This window comes from Ptiloglossa arizonensis, chromosome 11, assembly GCF_051014685.1.
Source record: "Ptiloglossa arizonensis isolate GNS036 chromosome 11, iyPtiAriz1_principal, whole genome shotgun sequence".
NCBI lineage: Eukaryota > Metazoa > Arthropoda > Insecta > Hymenoptera > Colletidae > Ptiloglossa > Ptiloglossa arizonensis.
In genome coordinates, this window is record NC_135058.1 from 7937425 (window position 1) to 7955611 (window position 18187).

At 44.4% G+C, this 18187-nt stretch overlaps 4 protein-coding genes across 4 annotated transcripts; 2 read left to right on the forward strand and 2 right to left on the reverse strand.

Annotated features, from left to right (window-relative positions):
- Window positions 1–2150: 2150 nt before the first annotated feature.
- Window positions 2151–3002, reverse strand: LOC143152572 (uncharacterized). Its single transcript, XM_076322871.1, has one exon. It carries the CDS (start codon window positions 3000–3002, stop codon window positions 2151–2153), a length of 852 nt encoding a protein of 283 aa, XP_076178986.1.
- Window positions 3003–4958: 1956 nt separating this feature from the next.
- On the forward strand, window positions 4959–5693 carry LOC143152847 (uncharacterized). The gene has a single exon (XM_076323407.1). It carries the CDS (start codon window positions 4959–4961, stop codon window positions 5691–5693), a length of 735 nt encoding a protein of 244 aa, XP_076179522.1.
- Window positions 5694–6752: 1059 nt separating this feature from the next.
- Window positions 6753–8460, reverse strand: LOC143152573 (uncharacterized). Its single transcript, XM_076322872.1, has 2 exons — window positions 7299–8460; window positions 6753–7240 (listed from the first exon to the last, which is right to left on the reverse strand). Exons 1-2 carry the CDS (start codon window positions 8458–8460, stop codon window positions 6753–6755), a joined length of 1650 nt encoding a protein of 549 aa, XP_076178987.1.
- Window positions 8461–11458: 2998 nt separating this feature from the next.
- On the forward strand, window positions 11459–12421 carry LOC143152574 (uncharacterized). Its single transcript, XM_076322873.1, has one exon. It carries the CDS (start codon window positions 11459–11461, stop codon window positions 12419–12421), a length of 963 nt encoding a protein of 320 aa, XP_076178988.1.
- The last annotated feature ends 5766 nt before the right edge of the window (window positions 12422–18187 follow it).

Below are 18187 nucleotides of genomic sequence, written 5' to 3' on the forward strand. Positions count from 1 at the left end.
CCAGTGCTGGATATTCGTTCGCGAACGTTCTTTCGGAATAGTTATACCTCTGTCGAGCAAGTGGGCGAACTGCGGATATTACAACCAACGTAATAGCTGCTCCGGCCAATATGATGCGGATATGCGAAGATCCAACTTTTATATGTCTTTCACCTGTGGCACCTCTATGCACCGTTGGTCCGGGTTAGGAAAAACGTGCAAAACGTTGCTAATGCTTCGAGAACGTCTGTGAAGGGAGAGAGTATAATGGCGCGATTTCTGGCCTAAATCGTGCCGACGAACACATTTGCCACGTGTTACGGGGCCTTAAAGCGTTATCGTCGATTCGTGTGTTTTGCCACCGGGACATTTCCCGCCCGAGGAATTATATAAATTCGATTTGCGCAATGCGAATCGTTTGTTAACGGGTTTTGTCACGGATTCTTTTGCGCCTCGTTATGACTACGTGTCTGTCGTGTTTTTAACTCGGTTGTCGAACGATTAAGGAGAAAGAAACATAACGTGGGAATGGAAGGAAGTGTGAAGAATTTATCGTTTGTAATATTCGATCCGTGAGAGTATAGTTATAGCGAAGACGATGAAAAATTTCGACTCGGTGGGAGAGATTCTACCGGATATTCGTACAGTGGAATCTCGATGTTGGCAGACGAAATTGAATATTCGTGCAACTGTCGAAACTCGTGCGAGTATCGGGGTAACTCTATGGTATAATACCATGATTTCTACCTGTTACTTTCATCTTCGTTTCCACTCGTCGCTAACCGATCGTCTCTTTCAATTCGATGGAATGCAACGAACGAGGTACTCGTGCGGTTATCGAGGTTGCATTCATCGAGATTTTATCGAAACATTTTACGATTTTATGGTAGTCAAACAACGTTGCCATTGATTACATTCGACTTTATTGTTATTACTACCGCGTATAAATATCGATGAATTCAATATGTAAAATATGTGGAAATAAAAATGCGTCCCACGTACTCGGTCCTATCGTTACTTTCAACGATTGGAAATTTGAGCGTTTAAATCATTCGTAAGGGAAACATATGGCGGAAGAGTTTTCTCTCGGTCGAATAAATGACATTAATCTTTAAATACGTCGATTTTTAATTCAATTTTACGTCATTTATTTGAGAAAAGGGGCTCCCATTGTAGCGTACGATGATTGGAATTTTGTCTTATGGTAGACTTTCTATGGTAATATAATATAGCTACACCATTTTGCGGTGAAATAATTATATACCTGTTTAAAGGAGCACTGCGTGTAATTATATTGTACAGTACAGGGTTCGTTAAATACACGAATACAGGTTCGGTTAAATGAAAATGTGTTAATATTATATTTCGTAAATTAAAATCCGTTGTTCCTTTCTTCGGAACGTAGTCTTAATCGTAAATTAATATTTTAATTTGTAAAATTTTCTTACTTAAAAGGCTACCCTATAAATTTAACCTTTTTCCGAGCTTCTAATTCGCACATTTCCTGTTTAAATTATGGATTATTACGCCAAAACCCGATCGTAAAATATACTTCAAAAAAATTGATGAGAAATACGAAATAAATTTTAATTGTAAAATTAATATGCAATATTTTATATTTCCTTTATCGCAATTGTAAAATTTAACTTCGTTAGCAATTCATTTGGTATGTATAAAACATGTAACAATACGATTTTTAATGAAAACATCAAGAAGCCACTTCCCACCCTATAACATTTATAAAATATTTCACCCGGTTTAAATACATTCATATTCAACGTTAATATTTCCAATGATATTAAATTCCTATGTATCTGCATTTTAGATGAGACATATTTTCGAACAAATAAAAAATGAACAGAATTAATCAGAAATCGATTACAGTTACGGTAGGTATCTTACTATTTAATCTACCGTTGTATTATATAAAATAAAATCCATGTTTAATGGTTCTGAAAGTAGGTTCTATCGATACTAGACCACAAACCGTACACCAGGGGAAATCAGGTTACACCAAGTACGAGAAAATGTAATTGTTGGAGACACTTTAATCTTTTAAACAAAAACATGGTACATGACAATTTGCATCGCAGTGCCTAAAATTAATCAACGATAAAATTAAAAAAAAGGAAAACAAAATGACAAAGTATCATCGCATCGTTTGGGGTGTCTCAACGACCATAATGTCCACCACCACCGCCGCCGCCACCACCGTGGCCACCTCCACCATGGCCACCGCCACCGTGACCACCGCCGCCACCGCCTCCTCCACCGTGGCCGCCGCCATCGCCGCTCGAATATCCATGTTTCTTTCCACCGTGATGTTCGTTCTTCTTCCCGTAATCCTCGTGATGCGAGTGATGTTCGTCGAATCCGTGTTTGCCGTGGTATCCCTTATGATCTTCGTCGTAATGCCCCTTATCGAAATGACCTTTCTTCCCGTGATGGTCCTCGTGGTGTCCGGAATGATGGTGTCCACCTTTCTTGTGATGGCCGTCTTTGCTCTCGTGATGCCCGTGATGGTTCCCGTGTTTCTCGTGGTGACCACCTTTGTGATAATCGTCGTAGAACTTGTGCTCCTTGTGATACTCGTCCTTGTGCGCTTTGTGGTGATAACCGTGGGTCTTCTCGCCCTTCTTGTGGCCCTTCTTGTGACCGAACTTCTCGCCCTTGTGTCCGTGCTCGTGCTCGTGGTGCTCCCCGTGTTCACCGTGTTCGTTGTGATGGCCCTTTTTGTGTCCACCGTGTTCCTCGTGGTGGCCCTCGTCGTGGTCCTTGCCGTAATGGCCGTGATCGCCCTTGTCGTGATGATGATGGCTCTTGTAACCTTTCTCGCCCTTCTCGCCGTGTTCCTCGCCATGGTAGCCATGATGATCGTGGCCACCGCCCTCCTCATGGTGGTGGCCGTGATGGCTGGCTGCCATCACCAGGTCCCTTTTGTTCCTCAGCTCCCTCGCCGTGGAAAGGGAGACGATCGTGCAGATCACGGCCAGGCCGAGGCAGAGCCACGAACTTTTCGCCATAGTTCGGTACCTTGTGGTCCAACGAGTGCTATCGACTGATCACGTCGCTATAACGCAAAGCTTATATACCGGCCGTCATACCGCCGTTTTATACGTAATCGCTTTCGTTCCTTCGAGCAGCTACTCGCTCCTAGAGCACGGTGATCCTTATTTCGTAAACGTCACCGTCTCGTGGCCCATATCGTCGCAAGGAGGTTGCTTCCGAACGATGACGCTCGTCTCGGACGTTGAACACCGATCGGTGTATATTATCCATGTCGCGACGAAGACACACGTTTTTTAAGCCACATTTGAACACAAAGGAATTCGTTTCTCTAGAACCGATTAACCAGTGGACTAAATTAATCGTACGTTGCGCGAAACGTAGAAAGTTCACAAACAAACTGCTCGATAAATCGAGGTCCGGTAAAAAGTCAATCAATTGTAACCGGTAGATTACGGTATCAAGCGTATTACAAAACAAACTGACGGTCGGTTTGTAATACGAAAATAGTGTTTTCACCGTTCACCGAATTTCTTTGCGCAACTGTGCGATAGTTTCTCGCTTTCGTTCGATAATTAAACCCGAGCCGTTCCTTATTTTTCGCGGAGATTTCTATTTCCTTCGAGAGGATTCCACCGGGTAATGTTCAATCGGATCGAAGCATTTTTGTAACGGATTGAATCGAACCAGTTTTGGATGAAAATACACCATGATTACGTTCGACGGGCGTTAGACGAGGAGACCGACCGTGTCGAGAAATTCCATAAAAGGGGCGCAGTCGGTTCGTTTTGTTTTGCGGTTTACGAACGAGGAAAGCATTCGTGTCAATAAATACTGCGTTATCTATTTCCTCCCGTGTCACAATGGGATCGATGATCCACTGGCAACGGACACTTCCCAGTTACGAGGAATTGAATCAAAGTAACCCTTATTGACCGAACGTCGCGATACAAGTTGGTACAATTTGCCCATTGGGTTTCAAAATATTCCGAGCCGAAGAAAAATCATTTTCGATCGATAAAAAGACACGATTGGAAATCATTCTTCGATTCTAAGTGCCAACAATTTCGAAGTACTTAGTACGGTATTACCATGATTGACTTATACGAAATACCATAGACCTTAAAAATAACGTTTCACTCTTTCTATCCTACCAAAATGATTTCTTCGATACTCAATATACACGGAAAAATCATTGGGAAAAAATATTCGTACTTTGTATTTTAAACGTTTCAACCCTCTGAAAAACGATACAAAGTTTAAACAAATGCTTGCTGAAACTCTCCAGAAGATTTCTACAATGCAATACACAATATGCTGAAACACGGTGGTTACTGGTAACCGAAGCTTCGAACTCTCTGATACTTGTACTCTTATAAATAACGTTACTGTCCCTATAAAACAACAAGTACACGGCCAAACTGTCTAATATTTCTACTTTCCAAAATTTGAGAAAATATCTTTCCAATTCTAAACCAAGTAAACCGAACCTGGCAAGGTATTTTAACCCCTTGAAAAATATTCCTCTCGGTTCGACTTGTCGAAATCGATCATCCTGCATCTCGGGATCTCGCCATCGTCGTGTCGCTACGTAACGACGCACAATCGGGGCAAAAAAACCCGACGAAGAAAGAGAGAGACCATTGTTTACACACCGATGGAAGCAGTGTCGGGTAGAGAGTCGGCGATTTCGATCGACGGTTGCGTAACGGTTTCGATCGACGGCACCGGATCGACTGAAATCGACGAATTGCGGACCAGGCTGGGTTAAGGAGACGTTACTTTCGCAACGTTGTCGTCGCGCCGCCAACGAGCCAGGAAAGAGCCCCGCTGCTTCCTTAATATCGCGATTATTCCCCGTCCGATATATAATCCGAGCGTGGTGACCGGGATTAATCATACCGAAAGCAACACCGGAGCCGAGCGTTTCGGTGCCACTGGTCCAATTCCGAGCCGACAAGCGCCCCACCGCAATGAAGTCCCGCCTCGCGATTTGCCTGCTGTTCTCGTACATCGTCTGTCAGTGTCTGACGGCTGGCCGCGAGATCGCCAAGGAGTACGATGATCTAGCGGCGGCAGCAACGGGCCATCATCACGAGAAAGGTGGCGGCGAGGAACACCACTCGGACCATCACTCCCAACACGGTGACAAAGGCGACAAAGGTTACAAGTCCTCCCACCATCACGACAAAGGAGAAAAGGGCCACCACGACAAAGACGAGCACAAAGGCCACTACGAGGAGGACGAGGGTCACAAGAAAGGTCATCACCACGACGACGGCTACTACTCCGAGCACCACAAGGGCGAGAAGGGCGAGAAGGGACACAAATTCCACGAGGAGGGCCACTACGGCAAAGGGCACAACACCAAAGGTCACCACGAGGTACACAAACTGGACGAGTTCAAAAAGGACAACGAGTTCTTCGACGAACACCACGATTCCGGACACCACGAGGATCACGGTGGCCACCATCACGAGCACGGGCACAAGAAGGGCGGACACTTCAAGAAAGGTCATCACGATCACGGCGATCACGAGGACCATTACGGGAAGAAGGGTCACTTCGAGAAGGGACACCACCATCACGACGACAAGGGCCACAAGAGCGAGGGTGGTCACGACGAGCACCACAGTCATCATTCCAGCCACGGGAAGAAAGGGGGACACGACGATCACAAGTCCTGGGGATTCAAGAAGGGACATTAAGATGGTCGTTGATTCGTTGTTATGTTTTGTTGAACGTTGCGTTACGTTGATCTTTGTATCTCGATCGAAATAAACGTATTTTGGAAAGTCATATCGTATACGACGGGTAGGACACTTTCCTTTATTCTTTTTTGTAAGTTGGAACTGGACGAGGACCGTGTGCGTACTCTGTTGGTTGGTATACGAAGGGTTGTACTTGTACCGATATCGAGACATTTTAGGAATTAGTTGTTAAGAAACTATTCTTCCAGAAACGAAGACCGAACATTTAGGAATTTTAACAATATACTCGCAAATCACTTTTGAAATATACTTTTTTTCAACTATCGATACAAACTTTTGAAATGATTCGTCAACTGTTGAATTTACTCTAAGAGTCGATTTGGATCAGGTCGACGAACTGGACGAGATCTTTTCACGGAATGTTAAACATTAACAAATACTTGGACGTATTTCGAATATTTCAACACCTTGGTTTGGCAACACGTCTCACGACGTTGGACGAGTCGATCGCTCGTCACCTGTCTGTGACTCTTGTAATAGTTCAATGACTTCAACTTTTTGTACCGGACATGCTACGTTACACTAGTCGTCGCAAAAAATCAGGTTAGTAACACTTTCCAGGACAGTCACCTCGTTCGATCGGTACACGAGTGTTGCTATTGCGATAGCGATAGGTTAGGCGGTAGACTCGCGGAAGAAATTGAGGTTAGGTTTAAAAGCAACCGGTGTAATTTCCATCTGCGTAATCGTACGATCGCTTACGATGTGTACACTCTTTTCCAATTTGCGTAATTCGGTAAGAAAAATAGTCGATGATCGATTCTGTAAATCGTTCGAGTTATTTTTACAAGCAATCGTCGAACGAAATATTATTTCAGCGGAAAACAATGTTCCTTCGTTCTTTGAGTAAATCTGCCGCCATTTCTCACGAAGAGAGTTTCAACATCGTTCAATTACAGGAAATTATATCAGGGAAGAGTATGTAATCGTTACGTGCATTTTTATTACGTACGTTGCGACAAATATAAAACAACAAACGAAACGATCGAACAACGATCAACGACGATCGGAATCTTTACGATAGCTGCGCGCCTCGTCCCGCTTGTAATCCTCTTCGGCGTCGTAATTCGCGCGATTCTCGCGATACGATTTCTCGTCCTCTACGGTCGCTCGACCTTGATCCTGAGTTTCTCGATGCCCTTTGTCGTGGTATCCTTTCTTGCCGCGATCCCAGTGCTCGTTCCCCGAAGATCGATGGCCGGCTTTCTCGAAGTCACCTTCGACCGCTTTGTAACCTTCGTCGAAATCCCCGTACTTAACGAAATGACCCTTCTTATGGTCATCATCGTAGAAATCCGTCACCTTCTTGTACTCGTCTTTGCTATAGACATTGCGAAAACCGTTGGTTTTCTGCCCTTTCTTGCTGTACGACGAGTGTCCCCAATCGTTGCCCACTTCGCCGCTATCCGCTTCTTCGCGCGAACCGTACTCCTCCGCTTCGTCCGCGTGTCCCTTGTCGCCTTTACTTTCCTCGCTGTGGTAACCTAGAAATTGTCCATCGATCAGACGATGTTCCAACCGTTGAACAAGTAACGAACTTACCTCGCTGGCTTTCGTTATCCAGCCCGCTGTGCTCTCCTTCGCTAAATTCTTTATACTTTTTGTAACCCTTGTTACCTTTCTTCCCGTGTTGGCTGTGCTCCTCGGACACGTGGTTCTCACCACCTCCAACTTCGAAGGAAGAACTTCCATCGCCTTGGGATTCACCCTTGGCATCGTAACTATCGTTGAACTTCGTCCGCTCCGGATGATCTCCACCGTGAATTTCCTCGTCGCTGTACTCGTCCTCCTGTTCACGGTCCTCGTTGCTGTCGTCGCTCTCGTCGTCCTGGTGATCCTCCACGACCGTGTTGCGCGTTCCATCGTCTTTATCGAGACGAATAGGGACCTCGTTCACGGTTATCTTCCCAGGAACGTAATACGGTGCGCGTGGCTCCTCAGAGGATACGTGTTGAACCGGTCCTTTGCGATCTGTACTTCCATGGAGCTGTTTTTCTCCAGCGTGTAGCTCCTCGATGGGTACATTCGCATGGTGAACCGATCCCTGGTCTCCACGGTCACCAGTTCCACCGTGAAGCTGTTCGCTCGCGTACGAAACGTCCGCGTAGGGAAGCGTACGAGGGACTTGCTTCGAGCTTATCTCACCAGGAACGTAATACGGAGCGCGTGGTTTCTCAAAATGCTCATTTGCGCGCTGGACCGACCCTCCACGACCACCAATTTCGCTATCGATCTGTTTGCTACCTTGCGAAACATCTAGTGTCGGGTACGGACGCAAGAGAGGAACTTCCTTCGCGTTTATCTTTCCAGAGGTATAATACGGGGCGCGTGGTTTCTCGAAATGCACGTCCACGTGCTGAACGCGATCGACAGCCTTCAGAGGAAGTTGTTTGGCCCCCTGCGAAACATCCGCGGACGCGTAGGGGAGCAGAAACGACGCTGTTGCAGGAGCAGCACGTGCAACAGGTGTAACAGCGCCTACAACGTACTGCACGGCGGTGTCCGGTGCACGATAGTGGCGTCCGCTTACGTGATTGGTGTATCGCACGTAGTAGACCGGAAGACCCTGTTGCTGACCGTACGCGTATCCACTGGCCATACCCTCGAGATCCGCGGTCTTCGACTTGGCGGTGCTCGTCACCGAGTCTGCATCGTTCCCGCTGACCAGTAGCAACGCGCACACCACCGCAGCCATCGAAAACATGTCGCTGCGTACACACCGGAATATCGTTCGCCGCGAGCTCGAGTGTTATTTCTCCGCGCTCGATCGGACTCCACACTGGTCCGTCTATCAATCGGCGGCATTGCTTTATATACACACACGAGTAACGCGATTCGTGGCCAGCGAATAAGGGATCGTAGAGTGGAACTCGGCATTCCACGGTCGAGCTCGATAATTCAAGTACGCCGTGTTATTGACAGCGTTGCTCTACTTGCCTCTGGAAACGGGATTTGCGTAACCGAGACCTCGGTAGCTGGAACAACGATCCGTGTTGGAGGAACATTTTTGGGGAATCGTTTCGTCACGATTCACGCGATCCTGAATCACGGTGACGACAGTCTATGGATGTACTAATAGGAGTATTCGAACTGGTAATTTACCAAGATAGGTTTTCTTTACGGGAACGCTGAGCGATACCAGAGAGTGTTATACCTTTTTGTTTGGGGTAATGTAGTCTTTTTTACCGTAAATGTAAATTGCGAGAATAGTTAGCGTTCGACGAGTTTAGAGTGTTTCCTAGTCCTGGACACGTTGCTTTAATATTTTTAGCCTCGTGCACAGTTTAATCAACCATTCCGTAACTTTTGTGGTGGTCTTCGTCAGTTTAGCTTAACAATCGTTGGTAGATTTTCTATGGCGTTCGTGATTACACCCAGACGGTGGGAGTACATTTACATTCTTTCAGCACGAAAACTTTGTTCCTTGTAACTTGTACTTGTAACTTCGGATTATGGGTCAGCTTTTGCAATATATATATTGAACATTATGAAGACTCGAGCGACGTATATTCCGATTAAATTTGCGCAATATATTTATAGAACATTTAGCTACGAATTTAAAGCATCGACGGTGTTGATTCGACCTCGTTTATGATCTAATACTTAGCTGCGAAGACAGGATCGTAGTAAAACGTTACTTCGTAAGAGTATGTCGAAGTTATTGGAAAGTTTGAAACGCGATTCGATGTTTTTACTCGGGGATCTACTTTCGACCACGGAGCAATAGAATATACAATGCAATTCGAAGTGGAGGAGATTTAACTGCTCGTAAGATCGCTCTTGTACGATCCAGTTGCACAAACTTGTACCCGGTAGCGTGAAATGGGCGTCGACGTCGATTCGAGAAGCGATTATTTCTACCCGATCGGTGATGGTTGATCGATTCCGCAAAATCGAACGGAGGATCTTTTGTCATTTTAAAAACACGGGTCTAGTCGAATCCGTGGACACAGAAAGTAAGATGAATCTAATTGCACTCGGCTCCGCGCAACCATTTATTTAAAAGAAAGTTATTGCCTTACGTAACGAAATTCTCAGTTTGTTACAAATTTGTAAGAAATATGAATTGTTGTATCGAACGTAAAAGAACCATTGGTCGAATCGATAGTAGGTCGCAGAAAGAATACATTTGGTTAAAAAGAAATATTTTTTCTGATCATTCTTTCGTGGATGACATTTAGGAAATATAATAAATTTCTGTCAATTCTTTGATATTGTGTAATCTATCCGTACAATTTGAATGTACAGTGAAGATAGTATTTTATTAACTGTAGATTATTGTTTTCGGTTGTGAATCCAAAATGATTTCTAACAGAATATTTTATATGTAGAATATTACATAGAAACATTTGTACGTTTATAGATACCGTACTGTAAAATGATCAAAATCTTGAATATTCGGTGATCAATAAGTCGTAGATTAACTTATAATACATTGAAATAAATATTCGCTATTTTAAATTCCTTTTATAAATAGAGCTGATATCACAAAGTATTATGTTTTTGTAAAACGAATTTTTCATATCTGTGAAATGGGTTATTAAAACCTTCTCTTTCTGTTTTATATTCTCTAATGTCTGCTAAAATTTTTCTCCATATTTTTAAAATATCTTGTACACGTAATTTTAATCCTATCCGAAAGGTTGCTCGTGAAAAGAGTCTCCACATAATACAGAAAATAAAAACTAAATAATATCAATGAATATTTTTTAAAGAAAAATAATACCAATATATAAATGACAATAAATGATATGAACATATAGTACCGTTCATTTTCGTGCAAGAACTAGCGCAAAAGTAACAAGATTTCTAAACGCTTCGACAATTTCCTAATCTCGTCACCCATCGATCTCAAGGCTGATCAGCAGAGATTGCAAATATTTTTCCATATCTATTAAAATCATTCGTGACAAAAATCCAAAGAACAGTTCTGAAAAGTTTTCCAAACGCTCGAACAATTTAAAAACTTCACCATCCATTCTCCTCGCTAATTAAATAAAAAATAGCTATTAAAATAGTTCTGAATAAAAGATCCTCGAACAAAATACATACTATTCCAATAAATCGCAATATTCGTTTAAAAAATAGCACCAAAAATATTACCAAATTCCAAAAATTTCCTATCCTCTCCACTCATCGTCCTCGAAGCCGATCAGCAGAGACTAAATCGATACCCACATATATCCACCTATTAAAATCGTTCTCAATAAAAATTCCTCGAACAAAATACATACCATTCGAATGAATTACAATTCTCGGCCAAAGAACAGCGACATTACCGATTTCACATAACGTCAAAAATGTCCCAACCTCTTCGTCCATAGTCCTCAAGGCCGTTCAACATCATCGAGCCCAAGATCGATCGCAGAGGTTCGTTTCACAGCGGGAACCTCGCACTTGCGAAAATTTCACGGTGAAATCGCGCGGTCGGACTATTGTCGAAAGGATTCGCGATCCGTCCTTCCAGATTGATTCCGCAGGTCCGAGAGGCGAGAGGCGATCGCTCGGGATCGCGAGCCGTGGCGACATATAAAAGTGGCGGAGTTATGGCGGCGTGATTGCAGTGCATCCGAACGCGTTACACCGCGCGCCAGTCCGCCTGGAAGGATCGTTACGCATGGTTGTTCGCTCCCTGGCATGAATACAGGTGGTATCGAGACTCGAGATTGGCGCCCAGTGGGCCAAAATACCGTGGAAGGAAGATGAGGCCCTCGAGGGTGTGTCGGCTGGTCGTTTGCGCGATTCTCTGCGTGTGCGCGAGCTCTGGAAACCAAACCAACGTCCACGATTCTCGAATCGATGACGACAGGAGACGAGATTCGAGAACGACGTACGCCGACGAGTTCCACCAGGAGTCTGGTTTCGAGAGGAAGTTGATCCCCATAAAATCGCCCCGCTCGAAGCAGTTCGTTACGATGCCCTTGGAACCGGACGCCGAGATACTGCCCGCTCATTACGCCGGCGTCGAGTCACCCGGTGTTGATCACATGGAGTTGAGGTACGCGGAGACGCAGAGTCTGAGTACCGTTCCCGAGTCGAGAAATACGGGACAAGCCAAGGGTAGCCAACAGGTATCCAAGAAACGGAAATCGGAGATCGAGGCGGGCAGAGGGGGACGCGAGAGAACGGTTTCTTTCGAGAAAGGGAGAAAGGGTGATCGACTGAAGAAGAAGAAGAAAACCGAGTACAGCGAGGCAGGTGGTAGAAGGAAGACGAATTCCGAGCGCGAAGACGATTCGAACGGTAAGGAGGAACGTGTCGAGGGACACGACGGTTCGACTTACCGGAAAACAGGTAAAGGTAACGTGGACACCAAAGCTGTTGGATTTCGCAACGTTTATCACAGAGACGAGTACAACAAGGACCACGATTTCTACGATAACGACGATCACGGTGGACACTCGAAGAAACACGGCCGGTACAACGAGAAACACATCGCCATCGAGGGTACGTTCGAGAAGGGTGGCGACAAGGGTTCGGGGTTCGAGCAAGAGGCACTCCGTAAGCAGGCCACGGGGAAGAACTCCCAAGCCGAGCGGGAATCCAAAGGTCACGACGCTCGTCGCGGCTACGATGGATTCTTTAAAAACTTCCAGGGATTCGCGAAACAGGCCGGCGGAAACGAGGGTGAAAAGTTTGGCTTCGTCGTGGCGAAAGCGCGTTAACCTCGATGGAAACGTCACGCCCAGAGGGATCGCGGTGGACTTTTTTTCGAATAAATTCTACCCTCCGCGCGTTACCAGTATTGTTATTCGTTCAATCGTCCTACCTGCAATCAAGCGTAGAATTACGAGGAACAATCCGAGCGGTTAATGCGCGATGCACGGTACGTGGAACTTGATCGAGAATATTTGTACCGGGTTGTTGCGTTATCGGTGCAATGTTTAACGTAATTATATTAATCAACGTTACTAAAATATTCGATTATCGTGGTAAACACGATACGCGTTCCGCGCGCCCCGATTCGTCGGAAACGTTCGATCCGCGTGGATCGATTCGACGAGAAAAGGAATTTTTCATTTCAGTCGTCGAATATTCCACTCGTGAATGGACAACTGTTGGGAGATTTTACGAGAATTGAATAACACGTCGAAAAGCAACCGGTAATTTGTCAAGAGTCGACACGAGCCCGGGAAGTTTGAATCTTTCGACTCTTCGTAACTTTCGTCTTTCGTCGAATCTCGAGATTCGATCGTAGCAATTTTCGGTTCCCGTACTCTCCCGTCCACGAACTTCCAAATATAAATCACGTCGACTGTACACGCTCGAACGAGAGGGTACGCTGCGCTCTATACGCTCTACGTTCTAAGAAAAAAAAAAAAAAAACAAATCCTCTTCCAATTTTTATCTCTCTCTACCCGCTGCACGATATTCAACAAAGATGCATTACAAACGCGCGTTAAAATATTCCATTACTGAATTTCACTTTCGTGTTTTTCATCGACCATGTCGCTAATGTAATCAACGGAAGAAAGTGGAACAAAATTTGAAAATTCAACGCAAAGACGATTCGAGAAGAAATTTACACTCAATTCTATCTTCGTTAGAGCAAACAACGTAAAACGTTCCGAAACGCAAAGTAAACGATAACTCGAAAACCGAAACACGTGAAACGGTACCGTGAAATACGTTAACTCTCCCCTGGATAGTAATTTTGGTTCCTCTTCCGGTGCAAGACGCGCTTCAACGTCAAAGGGAAATCAATTCTCCTCCGATTTTTATTTTGCACCGAACGGCGCGTATCCGCTTCTATTTCACGAGGACTTTTTCTCGAACGGGCGGCGCGGAATTTCTCATTTCGAGTGTCATCGATCCGACGCGAAATCGTGATCCAGAATATACTTCCATATTTCCCTGCAGTTCATCAGGACGTATTGTTCCGTTCCCTTTCCTCGTTTCTATCCGCGCGGCGGCTAATGATTCGCCCACCTCGCCCCTTCCCCTCCTGCCCCCTCACGCGCGCCTTGTTTCCCGCGTCAGCAACCGGAGGTCGGCTGATTAATGGATATTAATAATGCCGAGGCATTGTTGCGCCGATAAATTGCAATCTTTCGGTGTATCGGACCAAATGAGAATAAAAGATCCGTAATTGATGCAAACACGCCCGTATAGTTAGCCGCAACCCTTGGTTCGGTTCGTTCGTTCGACGATGACCGACGCGGGCCGACACGCTCCCCTGATCCGTGTGTGCAGTCTCGCGATCGTTTTTCTGAAATAGATGAAAAAAAAAAGAAAAACAGAAGCGTAGAAAAAGAAATAAAAAAAAAAAAAAAAAAAACGCAGGCGCGTGTCCTTCTGATCTCGTCGTACCGACCGCGTTCCGAGTGCATTCGTTGAATGTATGCACCGCGACGCGACGCGACGCGCGGTGACGTTGCTCGTAAATTCTGACTCTCGAACAACGCGAACCGCTGTTCGAGCCAGAATTCCCTTTCCTCGTATCTGCGGTCACCAACGTTTTCTTTTTTGTCGTTTCTTTGCTTTTTTTTCTTTTTTTCTTCTCTTTTTTCTTTTTTCTTTTCTCGACGAGAATTTTGACGTCGAGCAACGACGAGTCTTGCACGTCGTCGTGGATGGATCACGATCGCGCGAGTGTTCTTCCGTAAATTCCGCGCCAGGAGTGTCCTCGGTCTTCCACGGTGATTTATCGCGGAATGATATTCTCTTTCGAAGTTATGCACTATACATTTCCGGTTCTATCGAACTCGATGGTAAATCTCGCGGATTTACGGTGCATCGATTCTTCGAGCAAGATAAATTATCGAGCGCGTATACACTCACGCGCCGGTGATCGTAAATTGTGCACCGCAAGGTGTCAGATTGCCGAATGTCGCGCATGTAATTACAGCTTTCTCTTCGCAGCTCACGAAGCGGAACGATGATTTTCGTTTCCGGCCGGTAACCAGTCTCACGGTTAATCTACCGCACTGTTAGCATTTAGAATGGTGATTCTTTGGGAATGTTTTTAGGATTTCGTGTGTAACGCTTTCTCGAATCGATCAACGACACTTTATAAATTTGTGGATCGTGAGTTAACGAATTACGATTCGAGCACGAAATGCTCGAGGAGCAAGTTGACCGCAGGTGATTCGAAAAAATCATTAAACTGAGTTCAAGAACTCAAAGGTTCCGCTTATTTCTAAGGCTTTGAATTAAATGTTCATTTACGGTTCAATTCAGTGTAATCGTTAAGTAGTTCAATGCATTGTCTGTAAAATTTCCATCGGAAGGAGTAGATCTCTGCTGGGACAAATAAAATGTAAAAAAAATAGTACGTGCTGTGCAGAGATCGCAAATTGCCAAATCCCTGCAAACTGAACACAGAGACAAGTGGAACAAGGAGGATGTGGAAAATATACAGTGTCTCAGACAGTTGAAATCGAATTTCAGGAGCATGTATTATACGGAGATCACAAGTTGCCAAGTTCCTACAAACTGAAGAGAAGGACAAGAACTCCCTCACTCAACCCTATACCGATCAGAGATCCTTACATGTAGGTGTTAAAGGTCACATTGCACACGAGTAGAACAAGAGAAACGAACAGAATCGAGACCACAGAGATCCTATTATACAATAAAATTCCTCGTGTAGAATTTATAAAATTACGGAAATCTTTGATACCAATCCGTGCATAAATATAGTACTCTACAGAAGAATGTTTAGATTTAGATAGTACTAGAATTTTAAATAGTACTGTACAGATTCCAAGAAATTCTGAACGACTATTTACCCGAAAAATAATCAGAAGCAACAAAAATTAAGAAAGCAAAATAAAACCTATAAATATCTATCCAACCAATGACGAGAAATAACTTAACTCCAAGTCAATGACTCCGATTCGTTCACGATTTACGATCTCTGCGCAGAAGAGTTCTCAATTCAAAATTCCCGCGGTAGTTTGTTAATTTTTGAAACTTTTCGATCAGCAACAAACCCTACGTCTACGGGAAATTATACATATCGTTCTCGAGTCTGGAAAACGGTTATCGAGTATTTCGTAGTGTCTCCGGCGATTTAAACGCGTACATCGCCCCGTTCCTCCGCCATTTCGTTTTCTTTCGTCCGGTGCGCCGCTGCTGGGCTCTTATCTCCCGCGCACTTTGCGTTTGATACATCGTTCGAACATTTGCCAGTGTTTCGCTGACCCCCTTTCCGTTTCCGTTATCCCGCTCGGCGCGTAGCTCGCGAGGATGTGATTCGCTCGGTACAGTATATTTTACGTACGTGTACGATCATCTGCGCGATACCCGAACGTAGACGGGTTCGTAGATCGCGCGGAATCGCGTACACGCTCACGTGTTTAGCAGATCCATTTACACGCGCGTGCACGCTCGCGGAGACAAAGGTGACGCGAGATACGTACACATAAACGCGAGCGTTCACGAGCGTGTGTACGCGCGTGTGCGCCCCGTGCTTCGGAGGCGGTGAAACGCGGCGCGAGTAATACATAAATCAGCCGGTCCGCTGGCTGCCATATCATTTCGTACAACGGCCATGAATGAATAGAGCCGTGTTTGAGTTATCGTTCCGTCTGCGCCTCCGGAATGCCCCGAAGCTGCTGGGGACTTGAGCTTTTTCGCGCGTCGCCCGACCGTTCTCGCGGAGCGGAATTCGTTTCTCGCGCGGCGCAACGGTTTCTTAAACGATTCAACGACACGAGCCGAAGCGTGCGATAATGAACGGTGTCGGATGTAACGACAGGCTCGTTCCCCACGATACACGGTTTTTTCACCGATTCGGTTGTTCCGTTGTGTCGATAACGATCGAACGTACAGTTTACACAGTTTATGGATTTCTGTCACGCGTGCGGCTCTCGAATATATGCATCGATCGATTCACCGCGGTGCGTAATACCTGTAATACAGTGGTCCCTGGATTATCCGATCTAGTAGGAGAAAAAGGTTGGTTCAATGGAGGGAAATGGACAATTTATGAATATGTATAAATATGTATATATCGTAGCAATACGTAGCATTTTTAACACAGTTTTTAAAAATTCGAATCATTTTCTAGTACAGTACGTGCATTGTTCGATGTACGTTTGGGTAACACGTCTCGCGAATATTTGTCGAGTTGAATTTTTTGTGGAAATACGTGTAAAAAAATGACAATTAAAAATGTTGTCTAAATTCAATTTAAGGGGTAGAAATTAACCCTCGTATATTCGTATATTATTGATGTTTTCGTTGCATCTTGGTTGTAGACAAATTTTCGGAGAAAAGTCACTTCTTGAAGTTATTAGAGATTTATCGTGTGATGAATAATGGATACAAATATCGACTTTTGTTCAAGTTTTATTCGATTGTTTAAAAATATGGAGTAATCGTTTATCGCGCGATTTATATGTTTGAGAATTGGCTACGCGACGAAAATGCAGATATGTGCGAACGATGCCTTTGCTCATTATCGATACAACGAAATGAACGAATCGGTCAAAAAACCGTAACGTGTGAACGAACTGTAACGTTAAACGACGATAGGTATTCAAATTACCCGGTATTAAACACCGTTCGATTCTTTCGATACGTAGTTATTCGCGCTCGCTGTTTACTTCGTGGATGTCGCGCAACGGTTGTTTAATTAATTCGCGACAGATATCGCGGTGTTAATGCAACGTCGCGTACCGTCATTGATCGTTGTTAACATACGCTTTACATCGTGAATTATCATTAATCGCGTCAACCGGTGGATCTACATATGTTGCGCGAATTTCGTTTATTTTAGTCGAAGCTCTCGGATTAAACAGTGTTGTTTTTAAAAGAAGCGCATTATTTAATCGTCTCTGTGCTTTTACGTGCTCGAAATAACGACTTACCGTACCGTTAATTAAAAAACAAAATAAATTCGAACAGTTCGTAATTCTGGTATTTTATTTCCCAACGAATTGCAAAATATTCGGCCGGTCGACGTTTCTCGTGGCAATTTTTCGCGGTAGCAACGATTAAGTTTTGTGTACATTTGACACATATTTTTTATCGGCGAATTTTGCGCGTTCGCGATTGCTGAAAAGGAATATTCCAGTGAAATTGTTCGATGAATGAGGTATTTTATTGTAAGAATACATTTATTGTATATTTGGGTTTAATAAAGTTTATTTGACAACTTTAATTCTGACTTGTAACTCGTCTATTTTTTAAATTGTTTTTCACATTCTCCTTAGCTACGAGGTCTTCGAGCCATAAACTCTGTCGCTCTTGGTTAAGACCTTGCAATACTCTCGCTATAATTTGTTTGGAATGAGAATTGAAAATAAGTTAGTCTCTTCGACTTGGACAGTCTCTCGTCATTATTTCCGCGAAGCAAGTACCATCGATCAACATCCGTAAGTCAAATACCTCCATTATTTCCCGTCAAAGAACACACGGTACCGACAGTTCCGTTTCTGTCATTTGTTGCAACTGCGCGCAACGCCATGGAATTGCGCATTAAT

Excerpts from the sequence above, each read along its gene's own strand:
- LOC143152572 (XM_076322871.1), bottom strand. The coding sequence starts at position 3,002 with ATGGCGAAAAGTTCGTGGCTCTGCCTCGGCCTGGCCGTGATCTGCACG.
- LOC143152847 (XM_076323407.1), top strand. The coding sequence starts at position 4,959 with ATGAAGTCCCGCCTCGCGATTTGCCTGCTGTTCTCGTACATCGTCTGT.
- LOC143152573 (XM_076322872.1), bottom strand. The coding sequence starts at position 8,460 with ATGTTTTCGATGGCTGCGGTGGTGTGCGCGTTGCTACTGGTCAGCGGG. Across the intron at positions 7,241-7,298 it reads GGATAACGAAAGCCAGCGAG|GTTACCACAGCGAGGAAAGT; the intron begins GTAAGTTCGTTA and ends GACAATTTCTAG.
- LOC143152574 (XM_076322873.1), top strand. The coding sequence starts at position 11,459 with ATGAGGCCCTCGAGGGTGTGTCGGCTGGTCGTTTGCGCGATTCTCTGC.